At 35.0% G+C, this 23,845-nt stretch overlaps 1 protein-coding gene across 2 annotated transcripts in view; it reads right to left on the bottom strand.

The window, feature by feature from the left end:
* Positions 1–11,667: 11,667 nt before the first annotated feature.
* Positions 11,668–23,845, bottom strand: part of RNF217 (ring finger protein 217) — a 109,727-nt gene continuing 97,549 nt past the window's right edge. For both annotated transcript variants that reach the window (XM_090279809.1, XM_090279808.1), the window contains 3 exons: positions 18,142–18,343; positions 13,903–13,974; positions 11,668–12,531 (listed from right to left, as the gene is read on the bottom strand). In XM_090279809.1, the coding sequence (XP_090135935.1) occupies positions 12,458–12,531; positions 13,903–13,974; positions 18,142–18,343 (348 nt within the window). In that variant the 3' untranslated portion in view covers positions 11,668–12,457. The remainder of the gene's footprint in view (positions 12,532–13,902; positions 13,975–18,141; positions 18,344–23,845) is intronic.

Below are 23,845 nucleotides of genomic sequence, written 5' to 3'. Positions count from 1 at the left end.
CACCCCTATGTTCATTGCAGTGTTATTTACAATCGCCAAGATATGGAATCAGCCCAGTGTCCATTATTAGATGAGCGGATAAAATAACTATGGGATATTTATACAATGGAATACTACTCAGCTGCAAAAAAGAAAACTTTACCCTGTATGACAGCATGGATGGACCTGGAGAACATTATGTTAAGTGAAATAAGCCAGAGAAAGACAAGTACCATATGATTTCACTCATATGTAGAATCTAATGAAGAAACTGAACTAACAAGCAAAAGAGAGACAGACTCATAGACAAAGAGCAGATTGACAGCTATGGGAGGGTTGGGGGTTGGGCAGATTTACCAAAAAGGAAAAAGGACTCATAGACATGGACAACAGTGTGGTGACTGTGGGGGTGGGGGTGGTGAGGCAGGGGGTATAAAGGGATAAAGGGTAATGGAAAAATACAATAAAAATTAAAAATTGTTTGCACAGATCTGATGTTCTTTTTCTTGTCCTTTGGGTTAGATTTTCAATGATATGTAGAAAATTTATCAGCCAGGTTTATGAACAGTGACCTGGCTAATGGAAGATGCACTCAGGATACTTCAGGCAACTGTTTTCTAACCTCCCTAATTTAAAAATTGATTCAATTAAAAACAACAAACCACTTTCCACTTTTAATCACGCAGGTAAAGGAGACAACCTTGGAATTGTCTTGTGGCGTTCACAAGTATCTCATGCTGCTCCCTCGGAGAGGAGACTCGCGCCACCCACAGGTCCACAGTCCGGGCAGTGGAGCAACAGCAGAGGTCGGCGCACGGGTGGGGGTGGGGGGGGCGGGCGGGGGTGTGGAGCAGCGCGCAGGCGGCACGCACCCGTTTTGGCACCGCGCATTGCGCAGCCTGCTTCCCGAAGGACACCCAACCCGACTGCCTCCGCTCCTGGAAGTCGTCTTGTGCTAGGGTTGCTGGAGACAAAGGTGCTCCTGTGCACTAGCCCCTGCTCCCCCTGAAGGAAGGCCTTTGCATCCCGCGATCCCAGGACTGCAGTGTCCTTGAAGTTGCACCACTGGGCCTGGTGCACCCTGAAAGCATCAGCCTAGCAGTGGGGACAGCCGGGCTCTGCGTGGGGACACCCGCTGTGACAGGACTCCTCTGCTCTGCATAAAGGTGATTCTGACCTGATCTTGTCTTACTTTATTGATGTTTCGGAGTTGGAAATTTTGTTACAGAAACAGGGGAGTCCAGAAACAAACCCCCGAGTTTGCAGCTGGGAGATAGGGGAAAGGAAGCAGCTTTCAGGATGCTCTTGCATGCCTGGAGCTAGTGGCTGGAAATATTGTTGCACAAAGATTCTCTTTACTTCTAAGGCTCAGGAAGATGGGAGGGGTTTTGGACTGTGGGCTGGTATGGGAGGAGCCTATAGAGCCTACATAAGGTTCTGTGAATGGTGAGAACTGCTTGCAACACCCACTGCGTGAGAGGACGCAGTCAGGGATAGATAAGCAGCTGCGGACATTTTAGCTCTCTCTGGCTCTCTGGGGCTAGCTCTCCCTGGCCCTGGCTCTCGTGGACTCCTTCCATGTGGCTTGGAGGAGCAGGGGTCTCCAAGCTGCTTAAAGAAGAAGCTCTCGCCATGTGGTTTTGAGGAGAGGAAATCCATGCGGTTTACAGGAAGAAGGCAGTTTACAAGGAGGCTGAGAATCAAGGCGGTTCTGCATTGAGAGCTGGAGGGCACCATAGCACAGAAAGGACCTCCCCAATCAGAATTGAGTGATTGGCAGCTACTGGTAAAGCTGAACTGTGCCTAGGAAGTAGGGAAACGGTGTTTCTGACTTTCCTAAGACTGGCCAGGTCTGGGAGGGGGAGGCAGAACTATGTGCAAATAAACAATTCTTTTTCTTTTCACCAAACTCTGGTATTGAGAGTTATAATTCTGCTGACGGGCAATCGGGCCCATAACTAAACAGCCCGTGGGTTCTGTTTCAATTGGAGCAGCCCAGGGGTTCTGTTACAATTTGAGTGAAGGATGTTGAAATTGTGAAAGGCTATCTCCCTTTCCTGAATTAGTTTATTTCTCAGAGGATGTGAACATTTTCCCAGGGGAAGAGACTGCATACTGGCCGGCAGCAGCACTGAGTTTGAATTAAGCCATTGCTGTATGACTTACAAAACATCAATGAACTTGTATTTCTAGTGTTCCTTCCATCTCCTGCTGCTCCGTCTGTTAATTCATGTCTAGTGCACTCACCCATTTGGAGAAAGAAAACCAGTTTGAATCCCTGGCTTCATTATTTCTGGAGTTGAGGGATCCTGGAAAAAAATCTCAACTTTTCTACAAGCATTTCAGTGTCCGTGACCTATAATACCTACTAATTGCTAACCAACGTCCAGGGGACACATCATCCCTGACCTTATGGAATTCATACTCTTGCTAGAAAGCCTCTAAAAGAATACAGGCAAAAATAATTAACTGACTTGTTGATTATAGAGTATGTGAAAGGAATTTCTTCTGTTTAATGTTGAGTGTCCAGTCCAGTCCCCTTCCTCTAGGGAGCAAGCACCGCCCAAGGCCACACCCTTACTTCCACAACCTTTGCTTCTTTATCACACCCCCTGCACAATGTTCAGACAGATCTCTGCTGTTGTTTGCGCTTTCCCGAAATCATGACACAGCAACCCAACACAACCACTTTCTGAAAAGCACGCCCATACATTTCTGTTCATTTCTGCTTTTCCATTTTTAGAATCTAGTGCAGAAATCACTTCACTCTTTCCAAAGTTATTTATGTACATATAATATTTGACACTTTCAAATCTTACCTTTTAATTTCCTTAAATTTCAAATCTATTGGAAAAAAGACAAGATTCTTCTCTTTTAAAAACTTTATTGGGCACTGCTAGATGGTGTTGCATGATGTAGTGCACACATCATGGAAGTACACAGCACTCCACAAAATCCAGACAATTCAGACAGTGACAATCAAAATAGTTGATGCCCATTACATTTTCATCCAAGTAGAGTGTATTGTTATATCCTTCCATGAGAGAATTAAGATTACCCTTCCATTCTAAAACAACCAACAAAAACAATAAAAAGGAAGCCCAACCACAACAAAGGGTCATAGGGACGTTTGAAAGTCCGAAATTAGACTCTGTAATATCACAAGGTATTCATTTGGAAAGACTTGCCCCTAAAATTTGTGTGATCTGACATTGGGTGCTTTTACTGCCAGCAGCAAGAGAGACTGCATTTACTAAGAAGGCGCAGTACACTGATACATATCCACTGAAAATTCTTGAGGTAATAGATTTTTAAATTTCACTGCTTAAAAAAAACAAAAAAACAAAAAAAAAAAAAAACCCCAAAACCTGTTAATTTCCAGGCCCTGTCCAGCAGGACATAACTGTTGGCAGGAAGGTCATTTTCCTTTTCTTGTCAAATATTTAAACATATTTGCATATACAGCCTTTGTCTTTTCTAATCACATGATTTATTTTAATTATTCATCATACATTCATCATGAAAAGTTGAATAATATACTATAGTACATAAAGAGTACAACAAAACTAGCTTTTTGCATAAAGCTAACACAAAAGGCAAGACCAAGAAGAGCAAAATAATGTATTTGTACAAAATGTCTTGACATCAATACAGCCCACTGTGAATGAATAACTACATATAAATAGCAAACACCATGGTTTTTCAGCATCTGTGTGGAGATCAATGACAGATAACACATTGCCAAAGACAAATTGTAGAGAACTGGTCAAATTCCTTAAGTACCATCTAAATACATTTATTTAAAAAAATTATTTTTTGCAAAGTAAGTATGTCTTAATAAGAGCTATAAAGACTGATAGCCATTCCACCTTCTGTTTTAAACTTTAATAATGATCATTCTTTTTTGTGGTTTAAAAATGTTTCAATTATAATGGTTTCAACTTATGGTGTTTAATATACTTTTCATATTTTAGCTTAAAAATAAACAATGAATTTAAGAAAAATACATTGACCAACCTGTTGTTTTAGAGATAACACAGTGGAAAGATAGCAATATGCAGCCTATATACATTCCTAAAGGTACACTGTCTCATCAGGGTTTTAAATAGAGGGACAAAGGAATACTCAAAAAAAAAATATATATATATATATATGGCTCTTTAGATAATAAAGTGAAAAAATAAGGCACCAATAACATATATATAAATGTTATATACTCTCATCACACGAAGCACCATATGAAAGGTTAAAGGGAACTATACATTAGTGCTATTGGAAAATGGTAATAAACCCAGTTTCTCTAGCTTTTATTCACCAATTTCTTTTTTCAGTAAAATTGGGGAAATTATATATTATGTTAAAAGCACAATTCATGGAACCAGCACATCAAAATAATCATTTGGCAATAAGAAGCTGATTACTCTAATAATGTAAGAAATTGAGGTTTTAAATATTCCTTATTTCCCAACATCTTCATTTCAGTAGAATTTGTTTTTTCCTTTCCAATTTTATTTCAGGGATTCCTACATGATATTAATATCACCTATTTTTTAGTTATTTCTACCTGCCTCTTTCTTAAAATATTCATAATGGTTTCCTCCACATTGTTTTATTAATACCTAAGTAAATAACTTGACCAATAAAATGTAAAAAAGGTTACAATAAAATTACATATTTTCCAATATTATTGAAGTGGTAAAGAAAATCTCTTTTCAACTAGACTAATTTTAAACAAAAATATTATGACATTTGTAAAATTATAAATTTTACACAAAATGAAAAATATGTAGTATAAACAATGAAGATCTGAAACAAACTATTAATGAAAGCCGTCCATCTTACAATTAAAATTTTTCTTCTCATTTGCTATTGTTTATGGAAATTTAATTAAAATGAGATATATTCTGATATTTCATATAGGACATGACAATTATTCCTTAAAGCTGCAATTTCTGAATATACAGTAATATATTAAACAAACTTTTTTCCGTTTTAAGTAGTTTACACTTTGTGAAAAAGGTGAATGCAAATAATTTAATTGTCCCAGTTTTGCAATAGGCATACATACATATAAATTATTTGTTCCATGAATGTTTTATAATCAATTTTGTTTAAAATAGAAATAAAACAGCTAACTGTTGTGGCATCTTAATAAATAATGTGCTAACATAACATTTAATGCTACTGCTTTTGTATTCCTTCTACATAAAATTATTTCTGTGATCTCTCAAAATTTACTACTTAATAATTGCTTTCATAAGCAACAAGATTGTCAATTAATTTTCACATTAAAAATCTGTAAGATTGTCCTTGTCAAGGTAAATGGATTTATGTATCTGTATCTCTCTCTCTCTCTCTCTATATATATATATATCACAAACTGTCCTAGGTTTCATATAAATTATAAGGTTTAATTTTTTCAAAAACATTTACAGAAATTTAATGATAATGATAATGATCAAGTACCAAAAGTAAACTATTGCCATATGAAACTTTTAAAAAATGGGTCTTAGAAAAAGGATTTGTAGTCAGCTGATTAAAAAATCATTTATTTTATCTAGAATTTTCTTTATAAAGTAGCATATTATATCAAATATTAGGTAGTATTTACTTGAAATAAACAATGAAAGTATATTTGGACACACTGAGAACATAATATATTCATGGAAAATAAATGTTATTAAGAATTTACTGGATTATTGAGACTATTTCCCCATCTGGGGCATGAGGTGAACACCTAAAAACTCTGTCGGGAGCTGATGGCAGCACAGCTTGCCAGCTATAAGGAAGAACCTATTTTTGAAATTTCTGGGGCCCTTTAATACCTGTTTGACTTTCCCACATCATGTACTAAACCAATACTAAATATATCTTGAGTGTGGCTTATATCTAAATCATCAATGAAAAAGTTGAACATTTGTAAATGACAAGTGGTTTCTCTAGAATAGGGCTAATATCAATTGGAGTCAATGTGATCTACTTTAGATGATCAAAACTCCTAATTATGAAATCACGCTGAGTCTTACATATAAATGCTACACTATAAAAATGCAGCCCCAAGTCCAAGCTGTAGGACTCTTGGCTAAAACAAAAACAACCAACCATACATTTAGCCATTTTGGATGAATCATGAATGACTTGGTGTCGGCTTGGATGCATGTCCACATGCACTTGCTGTTCAACTAATATGCACACAATATTGACCTTATAATATTCATGTAGCAATTTCTGAAGCTTGGTTGTAGAGTATTTTAGGGTCTATTATCCAACCAACATCTTCTCATTCATTTTACTTCTTGTCAGAGGGTTGGGCAGGGTTCTCCAACTGTCTCATGTGCTCCTGATACATTTCAACTTACAGATAAAATAAACCAAAGTAACTTATGTTCACTACCATTGCTGAACTATGAAGTCCTTTCAGTGTTGGAATTTCATTTCATTAGTCAAAGGAGTTAATGGTGAGACAGAACTTATGCCACATTTGGCCAAAATGGGAAGGGAACTGCAGAGGGAAAAAGCAAGACAACCAAGAAATCTAAAAGAAAACAGGAACTCGGTGTTGAAGGGTGAGAGTATCATTTCACAAGCAGGGAAGAAAGTCATTTAACATTAATGGAAAAAATTATACTAAAGATTAAACAGAAAAAAGAAGATAACGGTTTCATCTTAAAAAAATAATATTAATGATGGAACAGAGTGACTAAAATGTGGGATAGACCTGAAGAAAATATTTTTATTGTAATGAGTCTGTATGATCTAGCTGATGCAAACTTAAATATACCTAATGAAATTTCTTTTTATGATCTAAAAGGAAGCGGAAGAAAAAGTAGTGGCAATCTTTTGTGTGTTTTTAAAAAATAATGATTTATTGCCTTTTATGTACCATTTTGCTATTCCCAATACAGTCATTTCTTTAGCCAGAAAAAGAATAGTGTGTCACAGGCATAATTACATGCTTCTAAAATTGGCACTATGTAGGTGAAATATAGAAATTTCAGCTAATGCTCCAAATGGACAGTTACAAGTCTTGAACTACTGTGACTCTCTTTGCTTCTTGAACTTGGTTAACGCCAACTAAACTTCCAGCCTCAGAACAGTGATGTACAATAGAAGCCCGATACACTGTTAGCTATGAAATGAGTATTCTATCCTTAAAACCACAGTTGCAAAGAATTCCACGACTTTTCTTTTAAAGGTTTGCACCACTGATTTGCCTCCAAAATATAACATTTTACAATCTTGAATACTCTCCAACTTTTGGGCCTCTTGTTTTTGTTCAGACCATATCTTAATGATTCTATAAAATTATTTCAGTTTTATTAAAGTAATAATTGTGGTTGTATACATTTAAAATGGAGTTTTGGAATTTATTTTCCATAGGAGGAGGAAAATGCCATAATTATGTTACGAAGATTTGAAAAACAAATATTCTCAAACTGGCTATTGGTGATAATTTTCATTTACTTTTATTTCTAGTCAGTGGGATTTCTTTTTAGAGATTTCATGAAATATGAAAATGCAGTTAAAATTTACAGTAGAAATTAATTTGGTATTTTTAACAAATATTCTAACAAGGTTATTAGGAAACCTTTATTAATTACTTGCTATGTTTGAGCTCCTGCTACCAATTTCTAAGACTACTATAATTTCAGAAACTTGGCTACAGTTTTTTCAGGTACATTTTACTTGTATATATTTCAGCTTCAGATTGCACCCCAAATTTAAAGTGACACATATCTGCTAACACTGTTATTCTACTGCCTATATCAGATATATGTAATCAGTTTCTTTAAATCCATCAAATTATTTAAATGGCACAAATATTTTAAAGTGCATTAATTTTAAGGCTATACAGTATTACTAATAGATATTAGAACAAAACAATAAAGCTGACCATAGGAAAATTACTTTCAATATAGTTGGGACAGATTTCAGCCACAATTATGAAAGGATAAGCATACAATCCAATGGGAAGATTCACATTAAGGCATATGTGCAACTTATAAAATTAAAAATCTAAAATGGCTTTTGGCATAAATTTTTAAAAAACATTTTTGAAGTACTGAATGAAGTATAGGAATTACATAGTACTATTTAGGGCACTAACTTTAAAAAATAATTATGAATTTAACAGGCGGCACAAGTCTAATGTTAAAAACAATTACATTTGTTTAATGAGGGAGAAGCTCGATGGCTGTCTTGGCAGATGTAGTCTAATTTGACAAATGTCAGGACGGAATGCTGATGCTTCACATGTGACACAGTGAGTTTTCATCCCCTCCTGTCTCTCCTCCTGTCTTTAGTGAAAAGGAGCTAGAGTAGCAGAGGAGTAGATACATGAGGTTGGGGAGAGTCACTGGGGACTGGAAGAGGTTACGGTGGTTTGAGGGTATTTTAGGGGAGCCAAGGGCCATATATTTGGGTGGTAGAACTGAAACATAAAGGCTCATTTGGGGTCGTGGGACCCAATAGATGGTGGGTGCTAGGACAGGGGATCTACTCACAGGCACCACTGACTCCTGATACCAATGCCAAGAAAGATATCAGGTTGTAACGTGACTGGTATTTAATTAGCTTTGATTGTTTTCCCGTCTCTTTTACTTTCAGGATACAATAGCACCTATCAGAAAACCAAGGTGGTGGCAACAGGATGTTGCTCGTACCAAAAAGTTTGACCCCTCTCTTAATTCCACATGCAGAGGTTCTCAGGGAACTGCTGAGATTCATTGTAAGAGGAATGTTTCACGTTATTCCACAATTTTAAACACCCCAACACACCACCAAACCTTACATACAATCTGTTTTATTTTTCTCTGGATAATTGTGGCCATTCATAATTGGCAACATGCTGCCTCCTACCTTTCACAATGGCATAATTAAGTTCCTTTGCGCAGCAAACATGCATGAACATGGATAGTGTTTACAAAAAAGTGTGACAAACATGATTGATTTGGTTATTTCATTTAAATCCCTCAAGTTTTACCACTAGGCCATCCAGATATCAATGCATCTTTCTTGAATATCTTATAGACATCTCATTACATTTTATGTTTATTGGAATAAGCTTAATTTTCTTCTATATGCTTTGGCAAGCTATTATTTAGCAAATTAAGCAGGAGTTAAATTATCCTGCAAAAGATGCTTTTTCTTTAAAAATTATACAGTTCTATATAATCTTGTTTTCCTCCAAGAAAAAGATATCAAATTATCTCTATGACCTCATTCACTGAAAATGCATTAAAATTTTATTACAAATGTCTTATAAAAACCAAATTAAAAAAAATTATGGGAATGTTAACAGAAAGTGACAATATATGTAAAGGATCTTCACTGATGCCTATATTAGAGAAGTAAAAACAATCTTGTCCATTCAATAGGGGACTGATTAAATAAAGTATAGCCCCACAGTGGGATATGTAGTAATTTACAAAAGAATGAGGTAAATGTATTTAAATTCATGTGGAAAGGTGTTTACCAATGGATAATAAAATGAAAAATAGTCACAGGACAGTAAGAATGTTATTGTTCGTACAAAACTAATATACACATAGACACATGTACATACAAACATTTATTTGTATATTTGTAGAAAGTGTCTGGAAGAACACATACCAAATTATTAACAGTGGCTACCCCTAGAAAATAAGGGGTCAGTTAAGCAGATAAATTTGTGTTTTAGAATTGTAATTAAAAAAAAAAGGTATACAAGGATGGGTAAAAGTAGGTTTACAGTTCTGAGTATGCAAAACAGTTTATTCTTGTATAATTATTTATTAATTATTGTATTATTGTGCAATATGAACAACTGTAGACCTACTTTTGGCCACTTCTGTATATTGAATTTACAATAAAAACATAAAAATGACAAGCTTTGGATAGAAAGATATTTATTTTATGTGTAAGTTTCTTTCTCTAAAGTAGTTTTTTAGAATTCATCCCAAAAGCTATGCATACATTAATTTTTAAAAAATCTATGCCATAGAAAAAGGAAACTCCTGTGCAACACAGTGCATGCTTGCTCAAGCACTGATGAAACAGCCTGCATTGAACAGATACCATTTTGTAGTTGCAAAATTGGAACATTTCCAAATAATATAAAAATATCTCCCAAAGATAAGTTATTCAAAGAAAGAAATAAAAATCCCTGAGTAGACCAAAGACAACAGATACAATAACCTACGAAAATAATTATCTAAGACCAGAGTATATTGTTTAGCTAGTTGGTATATCTGTATGTGGCATATGTATTCATATGCATCTATGGAAATATTATATATGTATACATATATCATACATAAATATATGGATAATATATACACATATTTATATAGAAATATTATATATACATACATATATATCATACATAAACATATCCACTAGATTTAGAATTATCATACTCACATATTGTCAAATTAACATCTAAGTCTGGAAAAGACAAATTTACAAATATTAAGCACTTTTTGACACAATTACACGGATTCAGAAGGGAAATTCGCATTCTCTCGGTTTTAATACTAGAGCATGTAGAACAGGCTCAATAAATATTTGTCAAATGAAAGGATGGATGGATGAACGAATGGAAATATATTCTGTAAAACTAAAGCACATCCCCTTCTCTTGTACCATGTTATGCTTCAATAATATGTCATTACAGAACCATAAATGACACACTCTCCTCTAATTGGAAATAGTCTAGTCCAGAAACTATAGTATACCTATTCTGAGTGTCATTCAGAAATAATGGAAATGTGTTGGCTTGTTACCCATGCAAGTAAACTTCATTATCACGAACTTCTTAAGTTAAATACAAATCGCAAATATTCTTAAACCTTGAAGACCAACAAGACAAACTATCCATGTTAATGCATGTTTTGTCACATAATCTATTTCAATTCAAACAAGGTTGCTATTAAATTAATGCTACCTCTATGTAGATAGGCAATTTTAAGGGTTGGAAACGAATGAAAACTTTAGGCTTCTTAGGGTTATTCCTTTCTGATGATGAATTTTTGTGATGAAAACAAAGGAATAACGTAATTTAGTTAATTGTCCCTTTCTTATTTTTAAAGATGTCTCAGCTTGGTAAAACTCTCTGAAAATATTTCCTTCATTTTCTGGTTTCCTTCTCCAAAATCAGTTTATATTTTAGATAAACCCATAAACCCAGAAGTTTTGTTTTCAAATTACCCCTCCACAGGAAGATATCAACACATTATTATGCATATGAGCAGTAAACATAAGGAGAATCCTTCAAAACTAGTATTTGTTTTCATGAAAAACTTGGGGACAAATTAAAGAGAGAGAAATAAAGAGGTTAAGAAAGAGGATGGGGAGTAAATAATACTACACCTTTACCTACAGCGAAATTATCTCTAATTACAAGCTGTTTAAAAATTTAGCAGAATAGATTTAAAGGCTTAAGCAGTTCTCTCTACAGCAAACTTGCTGTTTAAATTAACTAATTTTGCCTAAAGGATTTATTCATCTAGTGAAGCACATATACCAAAATAGAAGAAATATGAAAAGACTGAATGCTCACATCTTGAAAATTTCCTAAAAATTAGTCAATGAGTTTGGTCAGTTTATAAAATTTGGTAATTCTTGGGGTAATAAGGCACACATCTGTGTGTGTGTGTTGTGTGTGTGACAAAGAGAGAGCAAGAAATAGAAAGGGTCAACATCAAAATAGCCTGTTGTCTATATTGACTTTAATTCAATACATTCCCAAATTATGCCCACAAAGAACCATCATCTTTAAATGTATGAAAATGTGGAAAAATAGTATAAGAGGCATGGAACTTGACAAGTACAAGGTTATTGGGCCAAGTTTTAGTACAGCTATTTATACATACACACACATTCATACCCCTGCACATATACACTTCAGTAACTCAGGATTCTTTCATTAATTTAGTTTCACTAGTTCCCTTTCGAGCACTGAGACTTTTAACAATTATGTCATCTGAAGGATGAAGGAATTATACTGCTTGGGCCACAGATGAAAACAGGGGCATATGGTGAGCCTTTATCTTCTGAATAGTGGCCTTGCCTCTTGGTACAGATGGGACTTCAGCTGTGCACACCAAGTCTAACAAGGTGGGCTGGAGGAGGGTTCAGGTACAAAGACAGTCCAAGCAATTCTCAGGAGAGGTATGCCCGGACAATTCTGAGGATAACTTGGTTTCTTATTTAAAATAATTTCTTCAAGACCCATTAAGAAGGTCAGAATTATGATATAGAAGTTTATAGTGTATGGAAGTGACCATTGTTTAAAAGCAGCAATCAGTATAAGGAAAGGACAGGAGACCCTGTTGGGAGTGCATCGGAGCTAGAGGCATTGTGGCCTGCAGAGAACCACGGGGACTCGAGATGGCAGAAGGTTCCTCTCCGTGTGTTTCAGGACGCGACTCTCAGATGGGTGTGCCCTTCTGTATAGCTCCTGCTTGGACCAGCTAAGTTAGAAGAAACCATCTGCATTTCACCAGTGCATACCTGTCCGTGACCGTTTTCTCTGTTTTTTACAAAGGCAATAGATAGGAAATACAAATAAACCTAGGGGTTAAAAAAAAAGATTAAGCTCATTAGGAGGAGACGCATTTAGGTTTATATAGTTGAAATTTTTCTATTTTGCAAATGATTTAGAAATAATCATTATTTAGCAACACCTATACTACAAAATGTGTTTACTTCTACAATATTTCATTCTTTATTATTTTTCTTTAGGTCTCTCCCCATTTTAAACAACCTCAGTGATACCAGTTTGAATATGGAATGTTTTCTATCAAAATATCCATCCTTAGTTTAAGTCTTCTTCATTATCTCTGGTTATACCATTTGCACAATATGATATTCACCCCTCATTTTCAAGCAGACTAATCCATTATTTAACAACATGGGCCATGGAGCTAAATGTCACGTTTCATTCCCAGCTCTACTACATAAGATTGGCCTAGGAAGCCTTAATTTTCTCAACTGTAAAATGCAGATAATAATAGTATCTACTACATAAAGTGCCACTCACTGTAATAACTGAAATGTCAGTTACTTTATAATGCTATCTGTCTTATACATGCAAATAACTTGCTAAATACGAATTTACATATGAAAAGCTATTTTATTTAGAAGAAAATTGCATCCACTAATTGAAACAATTATCAGAGATGCCTTTATCTATAGCATTTAATTTAGTATTCTCTAAAGCAATGACTCCCAACTTGTGGTCTTTGGACCGGCAGCATCAGCATCAACTGAGAAATTTTTAGAACTGGGAAACCATAGACCCTGCCCCCACACTAAATCCAAAACTCTGGGGAGGTACCAGCAACCTGTGCTTCAAACAGCCCTCCAGGTTATTCTACAGCATGGTAGAGGTCTGAGAAACCACTGCTTTAAAAAATACATTTTAATACATTTGTATGAATGAACCACATAAACCAATGATACACATTCTATTTGTCAATGCTGAAGTATATGTTGAGTATATGTTTTTATCACATCAAAGGTATCTTTTTCCATCCAGGGCTCCCTTTCACTAGAACAAACCAAACACCCACAGGTGTACCAGAGACTCCTTTCTCTGATGTTCCAGTCTGAACTCAGAATTGGAAAATCTGGGTTCTACTCCACTGGACTCTTTCACTAAAATACTAGTTGTATTAATATTGATATTAAAAGGGAGTTAATAATGCTTCATAAGATACGTGGTTCAAAGTGTCCACAGACTGAACAAGTGTCACACAAATACATTCTATATGAAACACGAGTCTCTGAATCTGTAAATGATATGTTAATTGCCTATCTAAAGCAAGCATTGAACAGATATCAAGTCCAGTTAATAACAGACTCACAGTATCACATTTACACTCATACTCTCTCTACGGCACGCAGAGAATTCTAATCTCAGGTATGTTAAGTGTTTCTTACCGATTACAACTGCTATGGCCCCTAGTGCTAATCCCAGGACCAGGATTAGAGGTGCAACAAATAATTTTCCAGCTGGAAAACAAAAGGCAAAATCAGCAATTTTTTAAATATCAGAGTGTATGTTATTTTTTTTAAAGAAGTCTGATTCTAATTAAGGCAATATTTTTCAAAGGGAATGTATCAGGTATAGAACAAATATACATATGTAGTTTTATAACTTCACTGAAGTCCTGGGCACATTAGTCAAACATTTCATCAATCACTTATCCTTTAGAAGAAAAAAATACAGAGCTACCAGCTCACTTTATTCTATCAGGACCTTTCATCTTGTGCTTTTCCTTTAGGTCTCTTCCATTTTCAACTTTCAAGATTCTGAGAGATTAAGAAAGGAGTGGCACATTCTGAGCTGTGTCAAAAATATAATCGGCTCACAAAATGGAAAGCTAGTAGGTGCTGTGGAGGGCTTCTGCCCAAGCCCACATTTGAAAAAGTGATTTATTTACTACTTGAGTCCAAAAAAACTAATGACATGAACACCTAATAAACAATTACAAGTGAGATGTTTCAGTACTAGTGTTAGAGAAAACTTTGAAAGTTATCCAAGTGAATCATTTTAACAAAATTAAAAAGGAAGCACTCTATAATAAGGGCGAAGGCTAAATGTTGATAAGGATGCCACCTGGCATCAATCGGCCTTTTTCCCCACTAGATTAAAAATTGGGAACTGATTATAATAAACTCTAGTTACATGTAAACATAACAGAGTTTACCACTGGAACTCCGCTAACTTTGAAAGGCACTAGCACACACACATACAAAAAAACCTAATAGTTAATATCTCATCATTATGTAGTAATCTTGACCTTGAGGCATGTGACACAGCAGTGTAGCTGCAGAGTCCCGAAACAAGAATAGATGAGGAAGGGATGGAGGGACTTTGCAGTAGAATCACATAGCCATTTAAGAAGAAACCAGCAATACCATTCTACAACTGAAAGACAGTAATTTAGAATAACCAATTAAATACGTATAAAAAAAACAGAAACATAATAGAGCCAGACAAAAATGTCAATATTTTTATCGAGTAGTCTTTAGAACCAGTTAGAACCATGATCAGAATGACAGAAAATAGTTTTTAACATCTAATTTAAAAAGATTACCACTCAATGTCTAACCCTAGGTTTTACTTATATTTTTCACCAATGACATAATCCAACTAAGCAATACTAAATCTCATTACTGGCTTGTGTATTTTAAAAGGATATGTTTTTTTTCTGTACATGTAGCTCAGTAAGTTCATTCATATTTCCTTCTAAAATAATTATTAGTATATTTTCACAATAGCAATGAAATACGACCACAAAGTAAGAGCACTAATTTTTTCCCCCAAACATTACAAAACTCTAAGACCCAGATACATGCTTTCTTTCTATGGGAAGTAATAAACTTATTCCAGTCATCCAATCAATATTTAATATATGTTTAAGTCTGCTGCTGAAACTGTCTTGAGGGATTAAGCACAACTCTTTTATTCATAGATCATTAACAATTATTTTAAAATACCACTTTCAATGTTTAAAATAATACTTTATCATATCTACTTATCATATCTTATTTATTCTTATGCTTATTTTTCCCCTTTTCTTGCTTTTTAAATTATACTTGCATAAACCATTGTTGGTCTATCTAAATAAGACATTCAAAATGTCCTTCACATTACTATCATTTTTCTTTGCAAAAGAATTGCACAAAATTTCCAATTTGTTCAGTAGGGTATGAAAGTCCAGCACTGAGTATTAACTTGGCAAAATATTTGCTAACCAATAATCCAAAAATGCATTTTATGTTAAATTATATGTCAATTATTAACACTGAATTTTTAAAATATGTTTATTGGCTATTTCTATTTCTTCAATTTTAGTTCCAGAATTCGTTGTCCTTAAAAAATACACACACACACACACACACACACACACACACACACACACGCATATGTAGTTGGAGGGGGCTCTATGGTTTTTGTTTATATGAATTATTTGCAATCTAGAAATCAATTAAAGATCTATATTTTCTTTGCCATTATATGCTTTAATTTAATGCTATGAATATTTGCATGAATCATATGAGAATGAAGCATTTTTCCTCGGTCACTTTTATTCCCAAAACGATTCATTGAATAATCTGCCTACTTTTTTACCAGAGATATGCTCCCATATTAGCAGCTGCCAATCACCCTCCAAGTTATGGTCTTCCTTGTTCTCTAGGAACAGAATGGAACCTCTGATCTGCAGCTGTCACGAGGCCACATGAAATGTAGACCATGGTTCCCATCCCCCAGCTGTGAGAGAAGAGCAGGCCCCTTCTCTGCCTCTGTCCAAGAACATCTGGAGGCAGTGGTCCCAAACTGAGGGAGCAAACTGGGTTACATCTCACAAGGAGAGAGGGTGAGAGGGCTTTATTATGATCAATCCATCTTCCTCTTACACTGCAGGAAAAAGGTAGGTTCGTGACTTAGGGAGTAAGCTTTGTTCCTGCCTTTTGTGCAGATGGGAGAGGTGGGCACCACTACACTGGGAGTCATGGTCCAACGGGAGTTAGCGGCAGCTGTGCTGGAGGAGGGAAAACATGTGTGGGAGGGAGAGCTTATCTGCATGCCAGCTGCTGCCTACTGTGTCAGGTTTGTTCTGACACCTGTACACACACGGAATACAAAATAGGACCAAAGAAAACCATTTACAGAAAGTTGACCATTAAATGTTTAAATAAAACAGAAAATATGGTACAGAGAAAATATTTCCCTGCTGACAATGTCTATGGGTTGTCCATTCTACAGGCTGTTAAAAACTCTACTTTTGTATGCCCTGAGAAGGATTCTTGTGAATGGAATAAAACATCTTGCCATAAAATGGCACTGAAGTATTAAAGGAAAGAACTAGCAACACAGAAATTTTAGAATTTTGTGTTTTCAGGTTGTTCTCTGTATGTATAGACTTACGAGTAGGTTACAGCCCAACATTTAAATTTGCAATTAGTTTTCTCATATTACTGTTATAAACAGGGGTTAGAGTCCTGACTATTTCTCCCAAGTCTACTTAACTAATAAGTAAGTATTGCATCTTTATAGAAATCAGACAAGATTTTAGAAAATGGTGGCACTGGTCTCCATAAGTTAAAAGGTATTTTAAAATATATGTTCTCTTTTTCACCTGGTAGAAATAGATCATCAGTACCAGTTTTGGTCTGATTAACCACCATACTTATGATTCTGGAAAGGGGAGTGGTTTGCAATAGCAGTGATGGAAGGCTAATCAGGGATGTAAAGAGATCTTCATAAAGTAATTAGGCAAAAGGAGGCAGAATAGGGGAAATGAGGAAGATGTTAAGAAGTATTGCACATACGTAGGAAAGACTACCAGAGAAAGACATAACAGAGTTCTTTGTGATGAAGAGAGAGGAAGAAATCCCACAGTGGGTACATTCCAGGGGAGCACAGTTGAAAAAGCAGCTGTTAGGTCTGAAGAACTCTGCCTCACACAAAGGTGGTGGCATTAGGGCAGAGCATAAATCTGTGATTATGTTTGCATATTTGTGTATGATATTGTGTGTTGTTGAGGATGAAGAGGGAGGAAAAAGGTCAACCCAGAAAAATCTGCACTTGCATATCTAAACTTGGGTTTGTATGCAATGAGGGCATTTGATGCTCATTAAATTAACTGTTAGCTATTAATATTAACTATAAATACAATAGAAAATATGTACAAGGACTTATCAACTACATAGATCCAATGGAACTCCATTACAGGGCTCTGAAACAAAGGGAATTTTTTTTAAATTTTTATTGTATTATACAGCCTCCATGAATGAAGACAGGGCATGTGTAAGATTTGCTGTTAGGTATTCTCAGTATAAAAATAAATGTGATGCTGTTACTCTCAACAAGAGGCCTGACAATACACTTTCAGAAACTTAAAAGACTAATGACTTCACATTTCTGCAGTGTAATTAATCATTTGTTTTTTTGAACAAAATCTGCTTGCTCATATAAGGTTCTGCTAACAAATTTAAGTTTTTAATTTTAAACTCAAAGGGAGAGAGAATATCTTCCTCTTGTACTGGGGTAAAGTCCCCACTAGAATACCTGGCAGGTGGTCTGCATTATCATGGCTATTCCATTTCTAAATGCTATCATCCCTCATTACTTCCCAGGGAAAATTCTTCAAAGTCATGTTGGATACTCACCACAAACAGACCCTCTCACTAATCTCCTTAGATGAGGTCTCTCTGGGAGGTAGCGATATTTGCATCCAAATATACTGAGGTTTGATGTGTGGTCTCCAAAGAAACGGAGCTGGCGGTATCTCTCCCCACATCGATAACAAAAATTAGTGTTACATTGTGAACAGGTCATATGATCACATCCTTCAGTTCTCTGGATGTGGATCTGTATCAGCAAAAGAGGGAAAGGGAAGGAAAGGCTATTAAAATTTCCAACAACTAAATCTGGCAAATGTTACAAAACATCACAAATTTCTCCAGTATGAAAGCCTTACATAGCATTCCTGAGGCTGCCAATTGGCTTGTAATCATGTTCTCCAAAATCATATTTGTGTCAAACACTTCATATGTGTAAAGCTTAATAACATTTCAGATTCTCATGCTGTTGGTTGATTATGACTAATATATAAACTAACACATTCCAAAGAAAACTTACATATCTTTCTAGACACATACCTAAATGTTTAGGAGGCATTTAAAAATGCTGAGAAAGTAGATCTTGTTTATGCTATGATCATCAGCAAGAACAAGGGGACTTGGGGAATAAGAGGAGATAAGAGTTTTCCTTGAAAGCAAGGATTATGTAAATCTTTTTGTGAACAAACACCAAGGAAGAGGAGCCTCTTTGTGGAAGGAAATGATAGCAGCTCTAAGTGTACTCACAATACCATTTTAGTTTTCAACTCTAACATTTGCAAATACATTATAGAACTGTTTGCCTAATTCTATCTGTGCAACTAAGTACCTTTCTCAACTGTTGCCATCAAATTACATGTAAATATAATTTCATCTTAATGTAACAAAGATTTTATTCTTGAATAGTCCACCATATACCCAATGTGGTAGTCACTGTCTCAAGCCCTGAGGCCACATTTTAATTACGATGTTACTCGGAGATATAATTGGATGCTTGTACAGAATCCTCATGGACACTCATAAACTGAACCATCTTTCACTCCAGTATGAACACACTTAGTCTCTTAGGTGAGCATTCATGAGAAAGAGCTCAATATTTCATTAAAAAAGGTTTGGTAACACTGTCCAGCAATCATGGATTGAAACAGAACCAGCTAAAAACTGACTTCCCGTTTCACTACAGAGTAGGCACTTACTACATTCCAGTCACATCTCACTTATTCTTACCAGAAATGTCTATCTTAAAACTTTTAAAATTAACTTCAGAGAGAATAGAGAGACACCTCAATTCGTTGTTTCACTTGTTTAATGCATTCATTGGTTGCTTCTTCTATGTGCCCTGACTGGGGGTTCATCCTGCAACCTTGGTGTACTGGGTCGAAGCTCTGACCAACTGAGCTGTCCTGCCAGGGCCTCTATCTATCATCTATCTATCTATCTATCTATCTATCTATCTATCTATCTACCTGTCATCTATCATTTATCTATCCAGAAAATGTATTTAAAATGTTCCCAATACCATTCTGACTACTGAGAGTTTCTACCCAAGACTTTGCTTTGCGACTAGTGTTCAGTGAATATTTTAATGCAGAGAACTTCACAATTAACACGTGAGTTAAACCCTCCAGTGGCTACTTGACTCTCTTCATTCCGTTAAGCCTTGGTTACAATCCACAGTGGACGGCATTCAAGAATAATGTAGGCCAATGGTCCTGCTGGACTCTGGAACAATTTCTGATCGTTCTTTAAACCACCCGAGCACTAGGAGAGAACACGTTCAAAGGAAACTGCTGAGCAGCCAAAATAAAGGTTATTTTGTCACACACTCAACGTTTTAATTGTCTATTGTATTTGATCTTAAAACGGAGACAATAAAGCTTAACATTTTCTGGTCACATAGCACAGCGCTGTATTTGACTTCCAAAGAGAAAAGAACTAATATTTGTTCAGGGCCCATTATGTGCCAAGCATTGTAAATAGATTAGCACCTTTAAGCCTTGTAACTGTGCCATAAGATTGGCATTCTTACTCATAACCAGAGCTTAGAAAAGTAATCTGCTAGAGTGAATGGAGGAAGGATTTTGATTCATGTCTGTTTCTTTATTATAAAACCAGAGGTCAATTACATTCTTGTTAAATGACAGCATAATCTTTGCATTGGTTAGACAAACATGTTTGCTCTCCCAATCAAGGCAAATCTGAGCCTTTTCTCTACTTTTAGCTTGTTTTGGTGGGGAGGGAGCAACTCATTCCTTCCTTTAAAACAGTATCAAAACTTTTACTGACAGGAAGCTTGTTCTAATAAGTTAAACTTGTCACTGAAAGTTCATTTGCCTCAAAATTTCACCTACAATTTTCACTGTCATTTTATATCTGTGTGTAATGTTGTTTCACTGGATTCTAAAATTTCTTGAAATAAATTTACTTTTTCATTTAAATCATGAAAACAGCAATTTATAGTCTCTCTGAACTGTCTTGTTCCTAAAATAATATTCTAAAAATGGCAGGCAACTAAAATATTGTTGGTCCAATAACATTTCTGCACAGTAGGTGATAAAATTCCAAGCTCTGACAATAGTACTAATCTTATGCATTGCAGGATTATATGGTTCTATAGATTAATTTGAATACTTTACACACATAGAAGACAATGATTTAATCATAAAAAATGATTTCATAATTTACCAACTGTTAAATACACAGCAAACCTTTATTACTACTGTGAATATATCTTGATTATATGTGAGTATATTATGATACTAACAGAAAAATGAATTGATACAATGCAAGTTAATGTGCAACAGGAGACATTAATTTTCACAGTTGCTAAGCAAGTTGTAATTTTGGACTCCAATTACCCAGTGGATAATAAATTTCATATGTTAAATGAGTTCCCTGTATATTTTGTTAAAGATCACACTTTGACAATGCCACCTTTATTTTTAAAACATAGAGCCTTAAAATGTAGGCTTAATTACGTTTACATAAATATCATTTTATTTTTCAATGAAGCTGTTTTATCATAGCTTCAAAACATTCATGGAGTTAGCTCTGCTAAAAAATAATGAACCACCCAAGTGGCTATAATTTAGAATCAATATTTTGTTTTTACTTAAGGGATGGAGACAGTAGAACAGGCAATATATTCTTAATTCATTAATTTAAACTGACTACTAAGAAACCACAAGTGTCATTTGCTTTGTTGTTGCTCACAGAGTTCCTTTCCCCATCTATAACAACTAAGGATGGCTGATACTTGAGTTGAATATTTAATCACTAAATGTTGCTTATACCTCTTTACAAGTCATGAGGTGAATGGTCAGAATATGCTAGATATTTCTTTAATAAGAGTTTTTGATATGAAGTCTACATTGTAGTAGACAGAAATAACAATATGGATGATTTTTGAGCCTATGCTATTCTTCATAGGACATATCAACACCTGTAGTAAAAGATTATTAATAAAAGCCATATATATTTAAGTATCTACCCTCTTCATGTTGTTTACATTGTTTTTTTAAATAAAATGTCCAGAAATTTCTAAAAATAAAAATAGAATTAAGCCTTTTATTTTCACACAGCTTCTTCTTAATAAGGTGAAAGAATAAGAATAAATGAACTGCTATACATCGTACCCATTTTATGATTAAATCAGTACATATCTGCTTGCAAGAATTTATCTCCTTCACCAAGAAATCAGAACTTATTATATTCTTTAAGCAGAAAATAATATCTAAATTAACTGTTATATATTATTGTTGCTAAAAAATAATTTACCCTGTACTTTTACATATGAGTTTGCATTACTGGCTTTTGCTATCTGAAAGAATTGATCAGAAACAACAATTACAAAAAAGTTAAAAAATATCCCACGAGTAATATTTAGTTCTTTACTTGGCTTACTATACCAATTCTTCATAACACAGACATTTTTAAAATGCAAAGATAGAAACAAAGTCTTCAAAGATACAATAAAAAATATTATGAACCTAAAATTCTTGTCCAACTACAGAATTAATATATAGGAGCAAAAATAAAACAGTCCCAGTGATGCTAAGACTCCTCTAAATTTTTTCTGGAGCCATGACTCAAGGAAGCACTTCATAGGTGAATGTAAAACTCTATAAAAGAGAATATTAGCACATAACAAAAAATGATGGTAAGAAATATGAGAGAAAAAGCTGGAAAGCAATTAGTCCAATTAAATATAGGAAGTCAGGTGGTTTCAAGAACATCTTCAAAAAATAACAATACATTAAGCAATAAAATTCCTCAGCAGCTAAATATTAAATAACATGATAAATAATGTGGGTATTTCTACTCTCAATAAGGGAAAAAGCAATGAAAATTTTTAGGGAAAACAAAACAAAACAAAATAAAAGGCATGTAAGTTCTTAATATGGGGTGTAACAAAATATGATATAATTAATTGATACTTAGCATGGATGCTAGGGGCATGTTTCCTAGCAGTCATGATCTCTTAGAAAAGGAAATGTAATCCCAGTTCCATAATTATATGTGCTTGATTATGTAAACACCAATTGGTTTTTATATGTTAGAATCATCGTTTAGAAAAAAACAGAAGTATTAAAATATTATATTAGAATAAAATGTGAGTGTTATTCAATTTGACAATATAAAAACAAAGGTATAGCTCAAAGGTTGGGAAATGGGAGGAAGCAAAAAGAATTGTAGCAGGGGTAGTTCCTCATATACCGTCTAAAATTGTTAGAATACGAAACAGAAAATTACCATGTATTTCGCTCCATAAGTCATACCCCCCCCCAAAGTGGGGGGGTGGCGGTGTCTGTACATCTTATGGAGCAAATATTGCGTCACAGAGCATGATGTGTATCACCTGACCTGGGGTTCCCAGAAAACTAGAAGAGTACTTGAACCTTAAGGTCTCTCCTCATTTCTTTTTTTTTTTTTTTAAATAATTTATTTATTTGTTTGTTCGCTTATTTATTTTATTTTTAGAGAGAGGGGAAAGGAGAAAGAGAGGGAGAGAAACATCACTGTGTGGTTGCCTCTCACTCCCCCCCCCAACTGGGAACCTGACGTGCAACCTAGTTATGTGCCCTGACTGGGAATCGAACCAGCGACACTTGGCTCGCAGGCCGACACTCAATCCACTGAGCCACAGCAGCCAGGGCTGGTCTCTCCTCATTTCTTAATGACAGTGATGATGGTTCTTAATACCACTGTGGACTGCTGTTTGCTTTACATGATTGAAATATTATTCTGTTATATTTTATTCAATATTTTAGTACACCATTTGGTTCAGAATATTTTTTTCTTGTTTTTGTCCTCTAAACCTAGGTGTGTCTTATGGTCAGGTGTGTCTTACAGTGAGAAAACCATGGTAAGTACACTATTTAAAGGTAAAAGATCATCAAAAGAAGAATCAAAATAATATTAAAAATTGGAAGAAGAAAGTAAATGGGTAGATATGAATTCTCACCTGTCATGTCACACTAAAAGTGGTCACCTCTATTATAGGAGACTACACTGCAAGGAATAAAATGTTGATTTCAAAATTATTTGGTGCCTCCTGCTATGTTAGCTCTTTAAAGCCAATACTCTGATAACGTTAATTGTCCTTCAATACACCAGTTTTTCTGTTACAGGAAATTTCATATATATGTCAAGTTAAGTCTTATGATTGATTTATGACAGGAATTTTTTGAAGAAGAGTGTGGAGTACTGTCCTATTCTTATTCTTGAGGATAGAGCTGTACTAAAAATTAGC

The sequence above is a fragment of the Furipterus horrens genome, unplaced genomic scaffold (genome assembly GCF_987537825.1).
Source record: "Furipterus horrens unplaced genomic scaffold, mFurHor1.1.pri manual_scaffold_6, whole genome shotgun sequence".
NCBI classification, from domain to species: Eukaryota; Metazoa; Chordata; class Mammalia; order Chiroptera; family Furipteridae; genus Furipterus; species Furipterus horrens.
The sequence above is the reverse complement of the archived record's forward strand: the minus strand, read 5'-3'. Positions and strand labels throughout refer to the sequence as shown.